This window comes from Patella vulgata, chromosome 3, assembly GCF_932274485.2.
Source record: "Patella vulgata chromosome 3, xgPatVulg1.2, whole genome shotgun sequence".
In the NCBI taxonomy this organism is placed as follows: Eukaryota; Metazoa; Mollusca; class Gastropoda; family Patellidae; genus Patella; species Patella vulgata.
This window is the reverse complement of record NC_065881.2, coordinates 80,689,692-80,709,363: the sequence shown is the minus strand read 5'-3', so window position 1 is coordinate 80,709,363 and position 19,672 is coordinate 80,689,692. Positions and strand designations below refer to the sequence as shown.

The 19,672-nt window shown below is 38.1% G+C and overlaps 1 protein-coding gene across 1 annotated transcript in view; it reads right to left on the bottom strand.

Moving 5' to 3' along the window:
• LOC126816113 (dopamine receptor 1) overlaps positions 1 to 18,463 on the bottom strand; it is a 40,014-nt gene extending 21,551 nt beyond the window's left edge. Inside the window, exon 1 of the mRNA XM_050542319.2 lies at positions 16,891 to 18,463. Coding sequence (XP_050398276.1) covers positions 16,920 to 18,131 — 1,212 coding nt within the window. The 5' untranslated portion in view covers positions 18,132 to 18,463 and the 3' untranslated portion in view covers positions 16,891 to 16,919. The remainder of the gene's footprint in view (positions 1 to 16,890) is intronic.
• Between the last annotated feature and the right edge of the window lie 1,209 nt (positions 18,464 to 19,672).

Below are 19,672 nucleotides of genomic sequence, written 5' to 3'. Positions count from 1 at the left end.
GATTCCTTGGGAGTTGGAATTCGATAAAAGAGTAGGCCGCAGTGCAGTTGTCCGTTCAAAATTTCTCTCATAGCACACTGTATGGAGTATGCCCGTCTTCATTAGCCCAGTCGAGGCAGAACAGTAGGACGTTAAACCCCATTTCATTTCATTCCATAACGTTTAACAGAAGGAAACGGAAAATAGGGATATAGACAGAATGTAACATAACCTTTAACGGAAAAGGACATGGTAACGTTTGAAGAGGTTACTTAGCTAATCAGCGTTTTAAGAGTCCACATAGCTAGCTAATGTTTGAAGAGTTCTCATAACTAGCTAATGTTTGAAGAGTTCACACAGTTAGCTAATGTTTGGAGAGTCCACATAGCTAGCTAATGTTTGATGAGTTCAGATAGCTAGCTAATGTTTGAAAAGTTATCATAGCTAGATAACCTTCATACATACTAGTTGATATTTATATGCCAAATTGTATATTCTATGAACATGCGATACAATATCATACACGACTATTTTTAAAATATGTAGAACAGACACATACGTTCCTGGCAACGCACTTAATTTTATAAAAGTCATAGATTTTGAAGAGAGCAACAAGGACACATTTTATTTCCAAAGGCACGCAGATTTTGAACAATACACTTTTTTTAAATACTGTAATTGGAAACCGACAACCACGTGAAGAATATAATTAGAGAATTTATTGATTTGATAAATATGTTAGGATTGATTAAATATTCTATACATCATTATAGCTGTATCAAAAAGGTCTTTTCAAAGTTAAATGTTTGTTCTTTTGATTATCGTTGGTCTCGAACATCGATCAATATGTGAATGAGTATTAGTTTATAAACAAAAACTTTTAATGCTGTTGTAAGTGGGTTCTTGTATATGGTACTTAAACATATACGTAGTGTGAGGCCACGCGAGAGAGAGAGAGAGAGAGAGAGAGAGAGAGAGAGGGCGAGATGGGTTTAAGGTTTAACGTCCACTCGACACAAATTAGGTAATTTCGGGACTAACACATGGTTTAATTTTATTTCAATAATTCGTTTGCGCGTAGGGGGTCTTTAGCAGTGGGGGGAACCGAAGAACCCAGAGATAACCCTCGAGGTTGGACAGGTGACCCTACTTCTTGTCACGTTCAACCGGGGAATCGACACCCCGCCAGTTGACTCAAAGACAGACCGTATGATACAGCGCGCACGTGCTAACCATTCGGCCATCCAACCCCCCAGTCGCTAAATAAGACATACGTAGTGGTGAGCCACAATGATTAAGTGAGTAAAACGCTAGCCTGGAGGTCGCAGGTTCGATCCCCGTTTTGGCAGAGAAAGTTAATCGGAATTTTCTCCGCCATGGTTTCCTATTGTCAGTGGTGCAGGACGGAGGGCCTGACAAGGACAACTGTTAAGTTGTTCCGGTGGTCCGAAAAACCGAGGTCGCGTGTACGTAAACGATCCCTTGTCACTTGAAATTTGATATAAGAGTAGGTCGTAGTGCCGCTGTTCGGGAAAAATTACCCTCATAACACTATGGCGTATGTCCGTCTTCGTTAGTCTAGTCGGTGCACAACAGTATGACGTTAAACCCCAATTAATTTCATTTCTTTTATACGTACTGGTAAATATGTTAATGGTCTTAGAACAATATATTTATTTTCGGGGAAAGAATGGGGCTATTAAAATGGGTTTGTCCGTCTGTCCGTCACACCTCGTGGAACACTTAAATTATACTGGTCAAACCTGGTATGGATGTTCATTGTGGGAATATCTTGATTGAGTTCAATGACTCGGCATTTTCAGATTAAATTAAGCAGAGATAAGTAATTTGACTTTTTGAAACATGGCAAATTTGATTCTAATTGAGTGAGTGTAATGTCACTTGGTGTGTAGTTTCATTATATCAATACCATGACTTTAATGTTTATTATGCGCAAATCGCGTATATGCTATAACAGGCCCGGGGGTTGGATGGCCGAATTGTTAGAGCTTCGCGTTGTATCATAAGGTCTGTCATTGAGAGAAATGGCGTGGTTTCGATTCCACGCGTGTAACGTGACAAGGAGTCGGGTCGCCTGTCCAAACTAGTGGATCCCCCCCCCCCGCTAAATACCCTTGTAAAAATCCATTTTTAATGTGGCCGAATTCCGTAGTTTAACAAAAAAAAAAAATTCTGTTAATTGATGGCATTTTTTTTTTGGGGGGGGGGGGGAGAAATGGTGTTAAAAGTGTGAATTATTTCTTCAAATTACGTGTTTTATGTATTTCTATGGAATATTCACTATTAAACAGGAAATTTCCGTGAAATTCAGGGATAAAATATTCCCTTCTATAATGAACTTAATTCTGTTATTTTAACCTAATAAACGGTGAAATAAACAGGAATTTCAGTGAAATTTATGGATAAAATGTTTTATTTCAATCTATAATGGACTTAATTCTGTTATATTACGGGATAAACGGTGGAATGACCCGGAATTTACGGATTATTTCTGTTTGCAAATGCAACGATAAGTAATCGTATACATATATAATAATTCCTAATAATTATCATGCTATAGTATTCATTTCAATTTATTAACCATAATATGAAAAATCATATTTTGTAAATTTTGGTATATAACATGTCATGTATATCAAATTTCCATTATTTATAAGATCTATGAAGTGTATTGTTATTCATCATACGTTAATCAGATTGTAAGTATTTTCATAAATGTATAATATCGTGTTTACATACGGAAATTGATTTGATTGTTTATATAATGTATATTGTAAATATCTTTACTCCGCCCCCTCCCCGGCTCTGTCAATTAGAATGGTGACACTTGGTGTATAGTTTCATTACATCAATATACTTATTGACAGTCTCTGATATCAGCCGTGACGCCTTGTTCTATGCTACTCACAAAGTCACAGTTCACTAGACTGAAGGTTAAACATACAGTTTAGAACCATACAGTGAGAGAGAGAGAGAAATGGGGTTTAACGTCTAGTCGACACAAACTAGGTCATTTCGGGACTAACATATGGTTAATTTTATTTCAATAATTCACTTGAGCCTAGGGTCTTTAGCAGTGGGCGGAAACCGGGGGACCCGGAGAAAACCCAAGAGGTTGAACAGGGGACCCTACTTCTTGTCACGTACAACCGGAGAATCGAAACCACGCCAGTTGACTTAATGACAGACCTTATAATGCAGCACGCACGTGCTAACCATTAGGCCATCCAACCCCCACCCCACCCATATACAATTAAAAGATTAATATAAAATGAAATCAGGTTTAACGTCCAAGTGTTCTACACAGACCCACTTAATGAAATGAAATGGAGTTTAATGGCTTACTGTTCTACTCAGACTGGGCTAATGAAGACGAGCATACATTTTACAGTGTGCTATGAGAGAAACATTGCCGGGACAGCGGCGCTACAGTCTAGCTTTATTTCAAATTCCAACTTTCAAGGATTCTTTTACGTACAGGTCAATGTGTATGCAGGACTTCGGTTTTTTGACCCATCCGAACGACTAGACACTCTTCTTGGTCAGATCCACCGACCTGCACCACTGACAAGGGGAAATCACGCCGGAAACTCCCGAGGGAACTTTCTCGACTAATGAACGAAAGACAGAAGAATTGTTATTGAAGATGGCGATGAGAAATGAATATAAACCAATATGTCCGTGTCTTAAAGGGGAAGACCAACGATTTTCAATAAGGTTTCCATAAATAATAAATATATATTTAGAAATAATCCCTCCTATTACATATGCAAAAAATAATTTGTAAGCGAGAAATTAATTTTTATTAATACCGGAAGTGACGTAGTTGGTTCGACACGCTCACTGGTCACTATAGTAAACATACAATTTTGAAGTAAGTTTAGCGCTGTATTTTGTGATCGTTTCGCCGTTTGGCAGAAAATCTGATGAAAAGTAATCTTTATTAGGATATTAAGAACAAGAACTTACGGTGTTTTGAAGGTATAATATACAACGCGCTCTCATTCTGAATAGGTTGCCAACGAACAGGTTGCCAGCTGGATCGGTCGAATAGGTCGCTATAGGTCGCCAATTTGTGTTCGGTTAATATCTGTCACGTGCCAGCTATCACGTGATGTAAACAATTAGCCATGTGGCTTAAATTGTGTGACAGTGTCCAGTTTAGAAACTTAATTTACACAAACGCGTTGTATATTATACCTTCAAAACACCGTAAGTTCTTGTTCTTAATATCCTAATAAAGATTACCTTTCATCAGATTTTCTGCCAAACGGCGAAACGATCACAAAATACAGCGCTAAACTTGCTCCAAATTTGTATGTTTACTATAGTGACCGGTGAGCGTGTCGAACCAACTACGTCACGTCCGGTATTAATAAAAATTAATTTCTCGCTTGCAAATTATTTTTTGCATATGTTATAGGAGGGATTATTTCTAAATATATATTTATTATTTATGGAAACCTTATTGAAAATCGTTGGTCTTCCCCTTTAAGTTTTAATTGATCAATGAGATTGTGTATGGTACGGGGATTGATCCCAGTCGGTGCAGAACAGTTAAACCTCATTTCATTTTGTGTAGTGTCTCTAGTGTTTTGTTTTTTGTAAAATGTTTATTCAAAGAATTTAAATACGTCATCAAATATTTACATCACGAGACAATCATATATACATTCATATATAACAACATGTTTCTAGTTTATTTGACTGCCATGTTGAACATTAAGCCTATTCTATACAACCCGTCATACGTACTATTACGGGCAGTCTGCGTGGGAAACTTGAGTACACCCGTGTGTGAAACTCATACATCAGTTGCGTTTGTTCGGCACCTTAGAAGATCGCGGACTATGGCGGTGGAGTACTCAGGAGTTTTCGGGTTTGCGGTGGTGTACTCAGGAGTTCTCGGGTTTGGATCTGGTGCTGGCCGAGATATTTCCTTGGTTTTTGGAGTCATGGTTGCTCGCTGAGTATTGCGGTGGTGTACTCAGGAGATTGCCTGTTATTGCCTGTTGTCCGCTAATCGAGAGATCCCAGATTCGATCTCAGCGTTGGTCGAAGAAGTATGGTTTCACGTCAACCGATACCGGCATCGAGTCTGGAGGGATATCGTACTTAGTGAACCAGTGCCATTACCTACCCACAGAGCCATTATAAATAGTAAATGACATTCATACTATTGTGGAAAGTGTCAGACGTTTTGTTTTGGTGGGGTGGAGGTGGTATTTAAATTTAGAACAGGAAATGGAATGGCCAAGAATTAACGTCGTTGGTGTGAAGTGAAACACGAGACATCACAACAGATTGTATTACAGAAAACTAGATTGTGAAATCCATGACAGATTACATACTGAATGATAGTCATCTAATACTCAATGTACGTTCTATTTCAACAAATCAATTACCTATTGCTGTATCTACTAGGTGGGTGGAGCTTTAAATATCATTTTAAGATTGAGCAATAATAAACCTTCACAGAATGAGTTGGACCACGATCATGTCTCATTTGTTCAATAATAAAACACACACCGATAGTCGCGTAATTAATTAGAAGGGTGAGCTGGGCGCTGAAACAGATGTTTCGTCCCCCCATCCCACCTTTTCCCTTCCCGTCAATAATTTAAGTTAACCAACTCCAGGTGAGAGCCCCCTATTATGTCATATTTTATTCAGTTTCTTTGCAATGTGCACATTTGAGATATTTGTTTGCGTGGTGTAACTGGTGAAATTTAATGTTGCATTAGAGTCCATTCATTGCCCCAAATCACCTTTGATGCTCTCCTTTTTTCCAAGATTTTCTCGGAGAGAACCACCAACCCAAAATCCTGCGTCCGCCACCACTGCAATGACCACCCGCGAAATAACACCACTACCAATATTTCTCTCCATTTGTTGTCTTACTACGAACCATCTCGAACGACATTCAGTGTAAGAAATGAAATGAAAGGGGATTTAAAGTTCCACTGTTCTGGGGGTGGGGGGAGGGAGGTCGAATGGTTTCGATTCCCTGAATTATCGAGTCAGCCAATATCATTCCGTGCTGATATGAATTAAACTTAACTCTAATAACAAACAAATGCAATGGAGTTTAACGTCCTACTTTTCTGCACCGACGGCTGAAGAAGAACGGTATACGTCACGCTGTGTGAGATGAGGAAAATTTTGTCCAGACATCGGCGTTATGGTCTACCTTATATATTATCTAATTCCATCTAAAGAGGGTTCTTTTACGTACATGCCAATGTATAAGCGGGTCTCGGTTTATCGTCCCACCCGAACGATTAGACACTGTCCTTGCCAAGTATTCCCAATCCATTGACAAATTGTAACCCCGTCGGAAAATCCGGAAGAACTCTCTCGACAGCGAAGGACTCTTTTAAACGCGGGGTCTCGACTTATCGATCCACTGACAAAATGTAACCCCGTCGGGAAATCCGGAGGTACTGTCTCGACAGCGAACGTGAGATCTCCTAGTTAGCGAGCCAGCGTCTTATTCATTGGGCCATCGCCAATGTATACGCGGGATCGCGGTTTATAGTCCGACTAGACCCTGCCCAAATCCACTGACAAAATGTAACCCAGTCGGAAAATCCAGAGGGGAATTCTCTCGACATCGAACGTGACATTTCCTGGTTAGCGAGCAAGCGTCTTACTCATTGAGCCACCGCCAATGCAATGTATACGCGGGATCGCGGTTTATAGTCCTATCCGAACGACTAGACCCTGACCTTGCCAGGTACTCCAAATCCACTGACAAAATGTAACCCCGTCGGAAAATCCAGAACTCCCTCGACGGCGAACGTGACATCTCCTGGTTAGCGAGCCAGCGTCTTACTCACTGAGCCACCACGGCTTCCAGAAACGAACCAAAACCATTAAGTGATTGTTTAGTTAATATCATATAGTGGACAGTATAATTGGCAGATTTAGTTCCTTTACAGCGGCTTGATTCATTCATGTACTCAAATTGTTGACTTAATAAATAACCAAGTGTAGGAATACATGAAACGTACTATAAATAGATTGGTGTCAATCAAGAGGCGATAGGCGAATGACGCGAGCTGTAATATACTCATCTGTCAAACCTCATGACCAAATAGTATATACCAAATGTTTCGTGATTAGTACATTCCAATAATAGATCAAATTACTCCGTGTATGATTGGATGGAGGATATAAATAAAAAAATTTAGTAATAAAGCTTGTTTTATTTGCAGATTAACAACACGATAGAAAATTGCGAAATCATTGATTTTTGTTTTTCCTTGATGATTTATAACGTAAGTCCAGGTATTACATTTCGTTTCCTTTTTAAAATTTATGCTAATTGGCTTGTGCAACCAAGAACATTCTAATTGAAGAAAGAGATACATCAATGAGCACATTTTCAACAAAAAGTGTGTTAAACCCCATTTCATTTCATTTCATTTCATTTCATTTACATACTGATGGAAAATACATTACACATTTGTTTTGAGCGACGTTTCAAACAAGGATATTCTTTGAAATGTTGCCCAAAAAGATTAGCAATTGTTCTTCCAGATAATACGATTGACAATTGCGAAATCATTGATTTATTTTTTTGTTTGATGCTTTAAAAGAGGCTTAAGATAACTTCCGTCATTTAATTTAATTTAATTTCCATTTCAGATTTTATCTGTTTCTTCTACAGTCGCGATCTTAAAGTAGCTAAATCGCTAATATTTAGGACCTAGAAATGGACACAAATGGGTCGCAAAGCATATAATAATGTAATATGAATCTATATATACTGATTTACATTCAATCATTTCTGCTTTTACTCTAACTTCAGATCAGTTGTGTTCGGCAAAATACGTCAGAAGTTTCAATCGAATGACAATCTTTAGAGTCTGGTTAGTCCAGTCTACACCGATATTATTTGTTGTGCATGCTCTCCGGATAAGAATATGACGTCACCGTTTGACATGACTTGTGGAATATGTCTAGCCCCGTTCTTCAAGTCCCTGAAACACACTATGGTACACGAATCGTGTACCAATGGTAAAATGTTTATTTTGTCTTAAATATTGGATACCAGAAGCTCATCTTTTCCTAGTAAGAGGTAAGATTACAACATCAATGTTGATTTAAATTGACAAATAATTTGCGTTTTCAATATCGAAGACTTTGGATGATACTGAGTTAGAGACTTAGCTACTTTAAATATTTACATAACCATCGATTTCATGAATATATTCAAAATACCAAACGGAGATATTTTAGCTGTAAAAGATGTGACTATTTATATAACTCATCACTATTGAATACACAAACCTGGACAATAGTGGTGGTATCATTCAACGGTCATAGTTTTAATACCTTATTGGCAGAACACCTACTACTGCCCGATTACTAACAACTTTAATTAACTAATACACATTACGTATATAAAATGATGACTTTGATCTATTAGTGTCGTATATTTCTATTTATAACAGTTATTTGTTGCTTAGTCAACGATATCAACTTTACGGTGTTATATTTTTAGAGAAAAGACACTTCGGGGGATTTGGGTTTGACGAAGTTCATTTAGTACCTGGGTAGGGTTATACACTAACACATAGTTATAAAGAACACATAAATCATAATTGGTCTTCTATCAGTGGGGGGTTGGGTGGCCGAATGATTAGCGTGTGCGCGCTGCATCGTAAGGTCTGTCATTGAGTCAACTGGCGTGGTTTCGATTCCCCGGTTGTACGTGACAAGGAGTAGGATCGCCTTTCCAACCTCGTGGGTTTTCTCCGGGTCCTCTGGTTTCCTCCCACTGCTAAAGACCCCTACGCGTAAGCGAATTATTGAAATTAAATTGAACCATATGTTAGTCCCGAAATGACCTAGTTTGTGTCGAGTGGACGTTAAACTCTCTCTCTCTCTCTCTCTCTCTCTCTCTCTCAGTGTGTTTTATTGTTTCAGGTTTTCCTGCAGCTGCAGTTATTTAGATTTCTACCATGTATTTTAGGATATTGTTTTTGTTAGTTGACACATTTGAGCGTAACCGCCATGATTTAGTAGACATGCAAGGCAATGAATGGAGCCAACGCTGGCGTTACCAGGCGACATCTGAAAAAGGGGGATTGGTGCTTTGTAATAAATAAAGCCTAGTTCGCAACCCGTCGTACGTGCAACTACGGACAGTCTACGGGAGAAATTTTAGTAAACCCGTGTGTGTGTTCATCATCGTAGTGGATCGCAGACTGGCTGTGGTGGCTTTTGGTCCTGCATGTATAAAAGTTTAACCCGGTTTCTTGCGGCTGGTCTGCGAGCTACCAAACCCTACGGCCGGTGCGTGACAAAACGCGAACGGCTTTACTCGTTTAACTCATTGGTAGCTTATTATACTATAGCAACATCCGTCAAAGGCTCCCACAAACTGTGTATTTGGAAAATATACTAAAAGTAACTGTATTTCGGTAATATACTGCCTGTTCGGCACACTGCATGCCCGTCTACATTAACCCAAGCCGGTCCGGAACAGTAGGGTGTTATATAAACCCCATTTCATTTCGTTTGTTTTCCGTCTGCCAGTGCACATAGACTATAACTTACGAATGAAATGAAATGCAATGGGGTTTGGCGTCCTACTGTCCTGCTCCAACTGGGCTAATGAAGACGGGTATACAACACTACGACTACGACCTACACTTAAATTGAACTCCATCTGCCAGGGGATCTTTTATCTCGGTTTTTCGTGCCATCCAAACGGCTATGCGTTGTCCGTTGCCAGGTCCCCTGTCCTTGCTAAGGGGGAACGGCGTCGCAAAATCCCGTTGAATTTGCTCAGCCTAGGCAGGGATTAGACACGAGACCTCTAGGTTAGAGATTAAACGTTTGACCCACTGAGCCACCGTGGCTCTCACGAAGCAGAATCGTATGAAATAGAATTTAACGACACGCCAAGAAAATACTTCGGTCAATTTGGGACTAAGATATTATGTTTATTATATCGACGAAATAAGTCGAAAATACAAAGTGTACTTCGAGAATTTTGTTAAGTATTTATTTTGCTTCCATTTAGTAAAATTGAAAAAGTTTATTTAGTTTTTGTGTGTTGGACAGATGTGAAACTGAGTGTACTTATTTTAGTACATGGCAATACAAATCCCCGAAATAGCAGCACTTGTAGTACACTACTCGAGACAGCCAACCTTCAAATATAATTTTAAGATACTAAAAGATATTTTACACTAAAAGATATCGATATGGCGTGAAATAACAGAATCATGAGAACTTTAACAGAGTGGCGATAAGGCAAGTCTTATTGGCACTCAACACCCCCGCCTCCTTCATCCGTCTGGATGATCGAGTGATAAGAATCGTTCATTATTATCTGATAATATTGTCACGTTTGAAATATACAATGATGTACACGTATTAAGATAAACCTATCCTCGCCTACAACCTTTTCACGTAATCATTTAATCATCTAGTTAATAGGACATTAAAAAGTCGATAAAACAGGAGAAATCCCAGCTGTATTTCAATAATTAAAATGGGTTAATTCTTCATTGAGAGGCTCTTAGAACATTTTATTCCTGTCCCCAAGCAACAATATGAGCGTCTGTGATATGTTTTCAAAGAATTAACAACTTCAGTTGTCAGATCGAAAAAAGGAAACAAGGTAACAAAAACACTCTATTAAGTTAAGTTGTTTCTACTCTTTTAAATGTTCTTTCCAATAAGTACTAGTTATAATTCCAGATGTAGACCGGTGCAAGGAAGGAATATTGAAGGAGCCAAGTCTTTAACTCAATACCATCCTCAGTCTTCGACATTGAAAACACGACTTACTGGCCAATTTAAATCTTATTTTACCGCGAAAAGTTGGGCTTCTGATATCCCGTATTTAAGACAAAATGAATATTTTGAAATTGGCACACGAATCGTGTGCCAGAATGCGCTCGAGTGCCAGTTGCACGAAGCGACACGATGAACAAGGCTAATCTTATTTTACCGCGAAAAGTTGGGCTTCTGATATCCTGTATTTAAGACAAAATGAATATTTTGAAATTGGCACACGAATTGTGTGCCAGATTGCGCTCGAGTGCCAGTTGCACGAAGCGACACGATGAACAAGGCTAAACATATCCCTTGTAGAAGAATACTACTGGTGTAGACTGGAATAACCAGACGCCAAAGAATGCCATTCAATTCAGGCTCTTTTCGCAGAACATAAATGATTAGAAATTACAGTAAAAACATAAACGATTGAATGTAAATCAGTTTATATAGATTCATATTACATTAATATATGCTTTGCGACCCATTTGTGTCAATTTCTAGGTGCCAAAAATAGTCATTTAGCTCCTTTCAGCGTAAAATATTGTTTTCTCCAATAATCATTGGGGAGTATTAGGCATTCTTCGCTTGACCCCCGGCTTTATTCTTTTCAAATCAAAATGGTAATGGGGGATCTACTTCCGTTATACCTTTGTGATGTCAAGTCCAAGAGATCTTCGCAATTGTCTATTAACTTTTGTTAAAACTATAGTTATAGTCAGGCTATAACAGATATAAGAAAACTATATTAAGCGATTTGAGTGTTATAATTATGTTATTCATCATTTAAAATTCATTAAATTTGAATAATTTCATTAAATTTTAGATCTACCTATACATTGATCGAAATCTTATCAAAATTTTATTTCGTGAATAAATTTGCCATACCATATTAAAATTTTAATTATATGTCATTTTTATACGAATTATCAGATTTTGGTAAATACTGATAAGTTCTAAAGACTGGTAAAACTAAATCAGAACCGGTAGTAGTCATAACATCCAAGTACACTGATTCTATTTTAATAATTAGAGACATACTTGTTGAACAAGGCTATAGAGTTGACCTGAAACGGATTCTAAACACTATCATAATTAGAGAAATACCTGTTGAACAAGGCTATAAAGAAGACTCTATTTTTACCATTTAGACATTGATTAGTGACAATTTCTATGAATGAAAATTTTGTACAAATATAGTAATTTCTTCTTCAAATGATAAAAACTATTTCGGTATCACTTATTAAACACTTTGACATTTTATTCTGAGCTTTCTATGTAATAAACATAAAGTCAATCGAACTGTCTCTATTATTAAATGATATTTACACCAGATGTTATGAAACAACCTAACGACGTTAAAAACGAACAGAAAATTTATTTTTAAATGATATCATTATTTTTGTGAGACACGTAAAAGATGCATTCGTTTTGACTCAACTGTTATACATATCCATTAATTAGACATTTATTTACATGCTAAGCCCATAGTCAACACTTTAGATCGTCGGATTTAAACACGATTGCGGGTTAATACCATAATTCTAACTGGATAATTGAGACTTTGTTATCGTAACAACGGTAGTAATGACAATTGAGACTGCGCTGTTCTTCAAACCGTCATAACTCCGCTCAGAATGATGTAATTTGAAAGAAAAATTTTCAACATATTCCCCACTTTCAAAGCGAGAATTGGTTACGAATTGCACCCAACTTAATAAACAGAAAATGCCTCATGGTGGCTATCTTGATTATTTAAAGTTCCCCAAGGATTCTTAATTTCCATACATTGAAGATATATATTCCATTAAAAAACTTTATGTGGACTATATTTCATAGCACAAGGTATGGCTTATACCCGTTTCCACCACTCCTGTATGCGCAGAACAGTAGGAAGTTAAACCCCATTCATTCATTCAATTTGATATTTCTAGGCAATTAACACCACTATCAAAGAAAACCGATGGATTTTGCCCTACGCCATTTTGCGAATTGTCTACTTTTACAACTAGAGTTAGTTTTGTACAATGAAAAAAATGGAACAGGGTCGGTATTTGTTTAATAAACTAATGGAACAGGGTTGGTATTTGTTCAATGAACTAATGAAATTGTTCAATGAACTAATGGAACAGGGTTAGTATTTGTTCAATGAAGAACCGGAGCAGGGTTGGTATTTGTTCAATGAACTAATGAAATTGTTCAATGAACTAATGGAACAGGGTTGGTATTTGTTCAATGAAGAACCGGAGCAGGGTTAGTATTTGTTCAAAAAACTAATGTACTAATGGAACAGAGTACGTATTCTTTCAATGAACTAATGGAACGTGGTTTGTTCTGTTTAATGAACTAATGGAATAGGGTTGTGTTGTTTGTGTGTGCAATTACGTCTTCGCGTTTTTCCATTTTCTCAACCGACGTATAAAATACCGGGTTGATATTACGGTTTAATCGAACAACGTGTTACTAATCGCTGTTAGACTTCAAAGTGAGGGACTATCAACCGTGATGTCGGATTATGAGCCGTGGGTGTCAGACTATATATGTACCGCGGTGTCGGACTATGGGCCGTGGTGTTGGAGTTTCTGTGGTTGTCATCGACTATCGAACGTGGCATCGAATTATCAGTCGTAGTGTCAAAGTATGGGGCGTGGTGGCGGACTTTCGGTCGTTGTGATCGACTATCGAACGTGGCGTCGGATAAAAAGTCGTGGGTCTCGCAGTCGGACTTTCGGTCGTGGTGAGGGACTATCGATCGTGGTGAGGGACTATCGATCGTTGTGTCAGATTATAGGTCGTGGTGGGTGTGTCAAATCGATGTGGAAACATGTACGAATATTAAACCACGTCAAATATTAAAGAATTCTATTCGTGGTCTAGAAGGTTGGGAAACCACGTCAAAAATTAAAGAATGTTATTCGTGGCCGGGAAATATTATTAAAGAATGCTATTCGTGTTTTTTGTCAGTCGATTGATTGATTTGTATATCAAACAGTATGAATTAAGAAATAAAATTACACGAGGCTCTAGGCTATCTTTACCTTACTTCATAATATCTTACTTCAAACACTTAGTTTACATTTTTAAAATAATTTCAACAATTTTTGATTTACAATTGATAGATCTCTTTGATTTAATTTTACAATTTAAGTCAATTTAATGCATTGATTTCTTTATGAAAGTGAGAAGCAGTATATCTGTACATTAAAATTTTTATGTGAACTGAAATAGCCAATGTGACAATTAGAGACTGAGTCTGGGTTACTTGGTGCACATTGTACATCGCAAATTTAATCAAAGATGCTTAAACAAACGGACCCTCGATTTAAATATATATTAAAAAATGTACTCATATAGAATCACCTCGATGCTGGCAATGAAAACATTTAATCGCATCGAGATTGTGCCACTTCTGGTCAAAATAAAAATTAAATCCCATAGAACATGTTCCATTTATGCTGGAAATTTTAAGATTTAGTCGCATCGAGATTGTCTCACGTCTGATCAAAATGAAAATTAAATCCTATGATGTATGATCGCAACGAGCGTGTGTCATCTCTGATCGAGATTGAAATTAAATCCCACAGAACATCTTCCATCACTAATCGTAATAACACAATAGATCAACCAATATCAACTGTGTTGGCCGAGAAAGTTCATCGTGATTGTCAGTGGTGCAGGGCGGAGAGCCTGACACGGACAGCTGTCTAGTCGTGCGTATGGGACGAACATTCTATGTCCTGTATACACATTGGCATCCACGCAAAAGATCCCTTGGCAGTTGGAACTCGATATAAGAGTAGGCTGTAGCGCCGCTGTCCGGGCAAAATTGCCCTCATAGCAAACTGTATGGCGTATGCCCCATCTTCATTAGCCCAGTAGGAGCAGAACAGTAGAACATTAAGCCCCATTTCATTTCATTTCATTTCATTTCAAAATTGAACTCTACTTTATTTGACTAAAAGTCAAAGAGTCATGGCTTATTTGAAAGGGTAGAAAATATTTAATTGTTCTTCCTTAATAATCCAAGGTATCAATTTATTGAAAGACAGGTGACTATAGGGGTGCGTTGGGTACTGTAGCCTAATGGTCTAAAGCGCTCGCTTGAGACCATAAGGCCTGTTATTGAGTCAAGTTGCGTGGTTTCGCTTCCCAGCGTGTACGTAACAAGACGAAGGGTCGCGTGTCTAACCTCCTGGGTTTGCTCTAGGTAGTCCCGTCCTCCGGTTTCCTCCCATTGCTCAGAAATCTACGCGCAAGCGAATTATTGAAATAAAACCAAACCGTAGGTTAGTTCCCAAATCATATAGTTTGTGTCAAGAGGACGTTAAACCCCATTTCTCTCTCACTCTTTAATGATCCAAAAGTTTAATTCTTTTAGATTCATTCAATTTTGAAATATATCCGAAATGTATTTTAAATGTTGACATTCACTGTCAAAATCCAAACTACATATAAACTTGACACGGAAGATAACATTAAAGATCAATGTCCCCAAACCAATTGCTCAGTGCGTAACGCGCTTACTCGTTAACCTGGGCAGGGGCGGGGCTAGGTTTTGCCCAGGACGTTATGTACTACACAATAGAGGCGACAAAAATCAATAATGATATAAGTATAATAAAGGATTAATTATTAGAACATTTCAAGTAGTGGTGGTATGAGGTGGTCTATAACAGAAAGAATAAGAATGTGATTCTTCATACACGATACTATGGCGACTTCAAACCACATATTTCTGTAAAGGAAATTTGTTTTGAAAGGGATCTGTGATGTAAATCGACAATATAATAAAGCAAAAGGACGAGAGGCGAGGGAGGACAATAGAACAGCCCCGTCAGTCTAAAATAAGATTTTTTGGGAGGTAAGTAACTGAGATGTAAATCGACAATATAATAAAGTAAGAGAACAAGAGACGTGGGAGGACAACAGAACGGTGTCGTCCGTCTAAAAAAAATAGAAACTTGTTTTGGAGGTAACTGAGATGTAAATCGACAATATAATAAAGTAAAAGGACGGGAGACAGGGGAGAACAACAGAACAGCCCCGTCCGTCTAAAATAAGACATGGAACGTGTTTTAGAGACGAAAAAGAGAATCAGACATACCGTATAGAGGATTATTTTATATTATAACTTTCAGTATATAGCTCACATACATTCAACATTCAATATAATACTAAACCATTAATTAAAATCCCCGGATATAGTCTTAACCCTTTAAACACATAGAAACCAAGGTTCATAAAATAACACAATTCAATTTAGATATTAACTAAATATGAAAGACGCCTTTGTCTGTACGGGATTTAGTCGTACGGTGGGTCTATGATTTGAGAAAACTGACGAAAACTCACGATTGATTCAATGGTGAGACTCGGCAAACATCGCCAAAATCACGCGCAACCTCTCATTACAGTCTTACATCCATGGTAGTAAACTTTTATAAATATTGGCTATTCCTGAGTAATGTATTCAAAAGGCAATTTTAAAAGATCGCCCAAAACTTAACTCCAGATAAACAACGATGTCCGAACATTTACAGTGCATTACAAAATGATCCGAACACATGTTTTTCTGATATTATCCTTGTTCCAACACTTGTTATGTCGTTAATATCCCTCACCCAACACTCGCCATCCTGTCTCTGCTTTAATACTTGGCGGATAAATGTACCACAAAGAAAATATTATTTTTAATTAAGAACATTTTCATTTATCCCAAATTCACAAAGAAATGGCCGCGGAGAGATGTAGATGTCCTCACAATTCGCAACACGGTTGTGACTATTCACATCTCTTGTTTAGATCCAAGGTCACCAGAGAAAATATTGTGTTTAATTAACGTTTGATGCAATTGGTTCCAAGTTCCAATGATCACGGAGAGATTTGCGTTTTGTAAGACTCTGTAATTGCGAACGATTGACTTGTATTATGAAGCAGAAGGATCGGATATTGGATGCATTAACGTTTGATGATTTTGAGACAAAATTGGTATTAGGTAAATGTATCCCTTAGGCAAGACGTCTCTAGCATACACGAACTTGTTGACGTTAAGCCGATATATTTTAAGAATAATATAAAGATAAGAATATTTACTGTTTAAATCGTATCCATCCTTGTAAGATTCACAATGATGTTATCTTTTCCGTAAATAATCGCTCCCGACTGCTTCTCCTGTGGTTAGCCCCATTTTCCACCAGAGGCGGTGCGTATTCGGCTTTGTTGATCTTTTTAACGGGAGGTCGAAGACTGTATGATGCACTAGTATGATCCTCCAGAACACATTTAGGGAAAAGAATTTTACGAAATGCTTCTCGGAATTCTTGGTTAAATATGCTGTAAATGATGGGATTGAGAGACGAGTTCACATACCCTAACCAGGTCAGGATTTTAAAAACGACAGGCGCAATACACGTAGCACAAAACGCAGCTATAAGATTAACCGTAAAAAACGGCAACCAACAAAACAAAAACACACCCATTATTATTCCTAGTGTAACGGCGGCTTTATGGTCAGACACTTTTGACGACACCTTCTTGTCGGATCCACCGTTAAAGCGATCAGCGGTAGTAGTGGTCCGTTTCATACTTTCCACATGTTTGCGTGCATAAAGATAAAGTCGGCAATAGATAGATAGCATAACTATGCAGGGTATATAGAAACTAATCGCAGAGGATACGATTGCATAAATAGGATTTAATTCGAATATACACATGTCTTCGTTACTGTTGGGGCCAACCCCGTCACCAGGATCCTGATGCCAGCCCAGATGGATGGGGACAAAGGATATGAGTAAAGATAAACACCATACCACCGATATAAAACACATAGTTCTCCGTCCCGTCATGTAACTTTCGTATCGTAACGGGTCCTTAATGTGAATAAATCTATCTAAACTTATGGCACATAGATTGAGAATCGATGCCGTGGAACACATAATATCCGCGGAAATCCAAACTTTACAGAAGACGGCACCGAATTCCCAAGTCCCTTGTATATCGTTAGCAAGAGCGAACGTCATTACTAAAACGGCTACAAGGAGATCAGCGATGGCTAACGAAACTATAAATAAATTAGAATTTCTTTTAAGTTTTCTGTCGGTAAAAACGGCGACACAGACGAGGATATTTCCTGATATAGAAATAAATATAATACAAGCTAAAACAGTACCAATAACGACTTTTTCGGGTAAATTATACACTTCCGTACTGGCTGCCCCTGTGTTGGTAATGTTAGGGGGTTGCTGGGGCGAGTCACTGTTCCCATGAGATTCGATATTATAAGTCGGTAATGTCCAATTCACTGACATGACGAAGGCTCGATAACCAGAGGGCATTCCTCCGGTTTATCACAAACAACGAACAACTTTTACTCAAGGTGAGCTGTTCCATTCCAAGTTATTCCTCCGCTCAACCATCAGTACGTCCGTGTTGTCAGCTGGCGTTACACATACTGTTCTAACTACTAGGAGCTAGTTGGGTCTAATCGTCTTAAGTATTGATAGAGAGGTAAATATAACTAGTCAGTCAGTGTTGCGAATCAATAACGGTTATAAGCTTAAACTAGTCAAATATATATATATATAACCTATCCTAACTATATATAAATATAGTAGAGTACTTTAAGTTTTGATCATATCTCGCGTTTCTTTGTTGAGTTGTTTTAAAACACCGGGTTTTCTCTCTCTCTCCCTCTCTCTCTCTGTTATCGTTCTCGATCTCTCTAGTCAGTTGTTTTATTGTCGGGAATCGTTCATCACTGATCGAACACTAGTTGTGAGAGACTGTGTGTGTGTAGTGAAGTCGGTGGGTGAATGATGGAAATGTTGTGATAGATGGGAAAACAGCTGGTTGCGAGGCACTATTTTATGTTTTGTTAAAGGGGCGCAGTCGTAAAGAAGTGAAATGAAATGAAATGGGGTTTGAGGTCCTGCTGTTCTGCTTCTATAATGGCCTAATGAAAACAGGAAATTTTGCGCGGGCCGCAGCACTATGGCATACTCTCATATTGAATTCCGAACGACTATAGACAGCTCGTCAGCTGTCCTTGTCAGGCCCTCCGTCCAGACAAGTGGTAACTACGTGGAAATTGAAGTATTATGATAGATAGTAAACTAGGTGGTACCGAGATATTATTTTTTATGTTTTGTTAAAGGGGCACAATCGTAAACACGTATGATATAGTGTGATAGATCTTTTAAAAAATACACACGCCACCCACATCTTCGTCATGCATGTGTGCAACTTTTTCTTGTTTTTTAGGAATTTTTTTGGGGTAATGAGCGAATTATGTGCTAGACAAACGTCACATCTTCGTCATGCATATGTATATGTGTAACTTTTTTCTTGGTTTTTTTTTTAGAAATTACTTTTATTTAATGTTTATAGTGTGGTTTTTATTTTTTGGTATGAACAATTTATGTGCTATACAAAATCCCGTTTTCATTAGCGCAGTCGATGCAGAACAGTAGGACATAAAGATATAGATCTTTAAAAAGAAAACGCGTCACACCTTTGTCATGCAGATCTGTAACTCCCTTTCTTTTTGTTAGGAATTACTTTTATTTAATGTTCATGGTGTGGATTTTTGGGTGTTTTTTTGGTATACAAAATCCCGTCTTTGTTAGCCCAGTTGGCGATGAATAGTAGGGCGTTAGACCCCATTTCATTTCACTTTGATATGCAAAAAAAATAAGGTTGACACGCTCTGTAAATACACAACCCGATAATTCGCCAGTTTTCCACCATTTTGTGGCTAATGTTATAAGCTTTTCTGTGGGAGGAAACCGGAGTACCCGGAGTAAAGCCACATACGCCCACACCGGGTATCGAAACCACAGCCGCAAGCTAGAGGTGACCAGCCAGCTAGAGGTCGAAG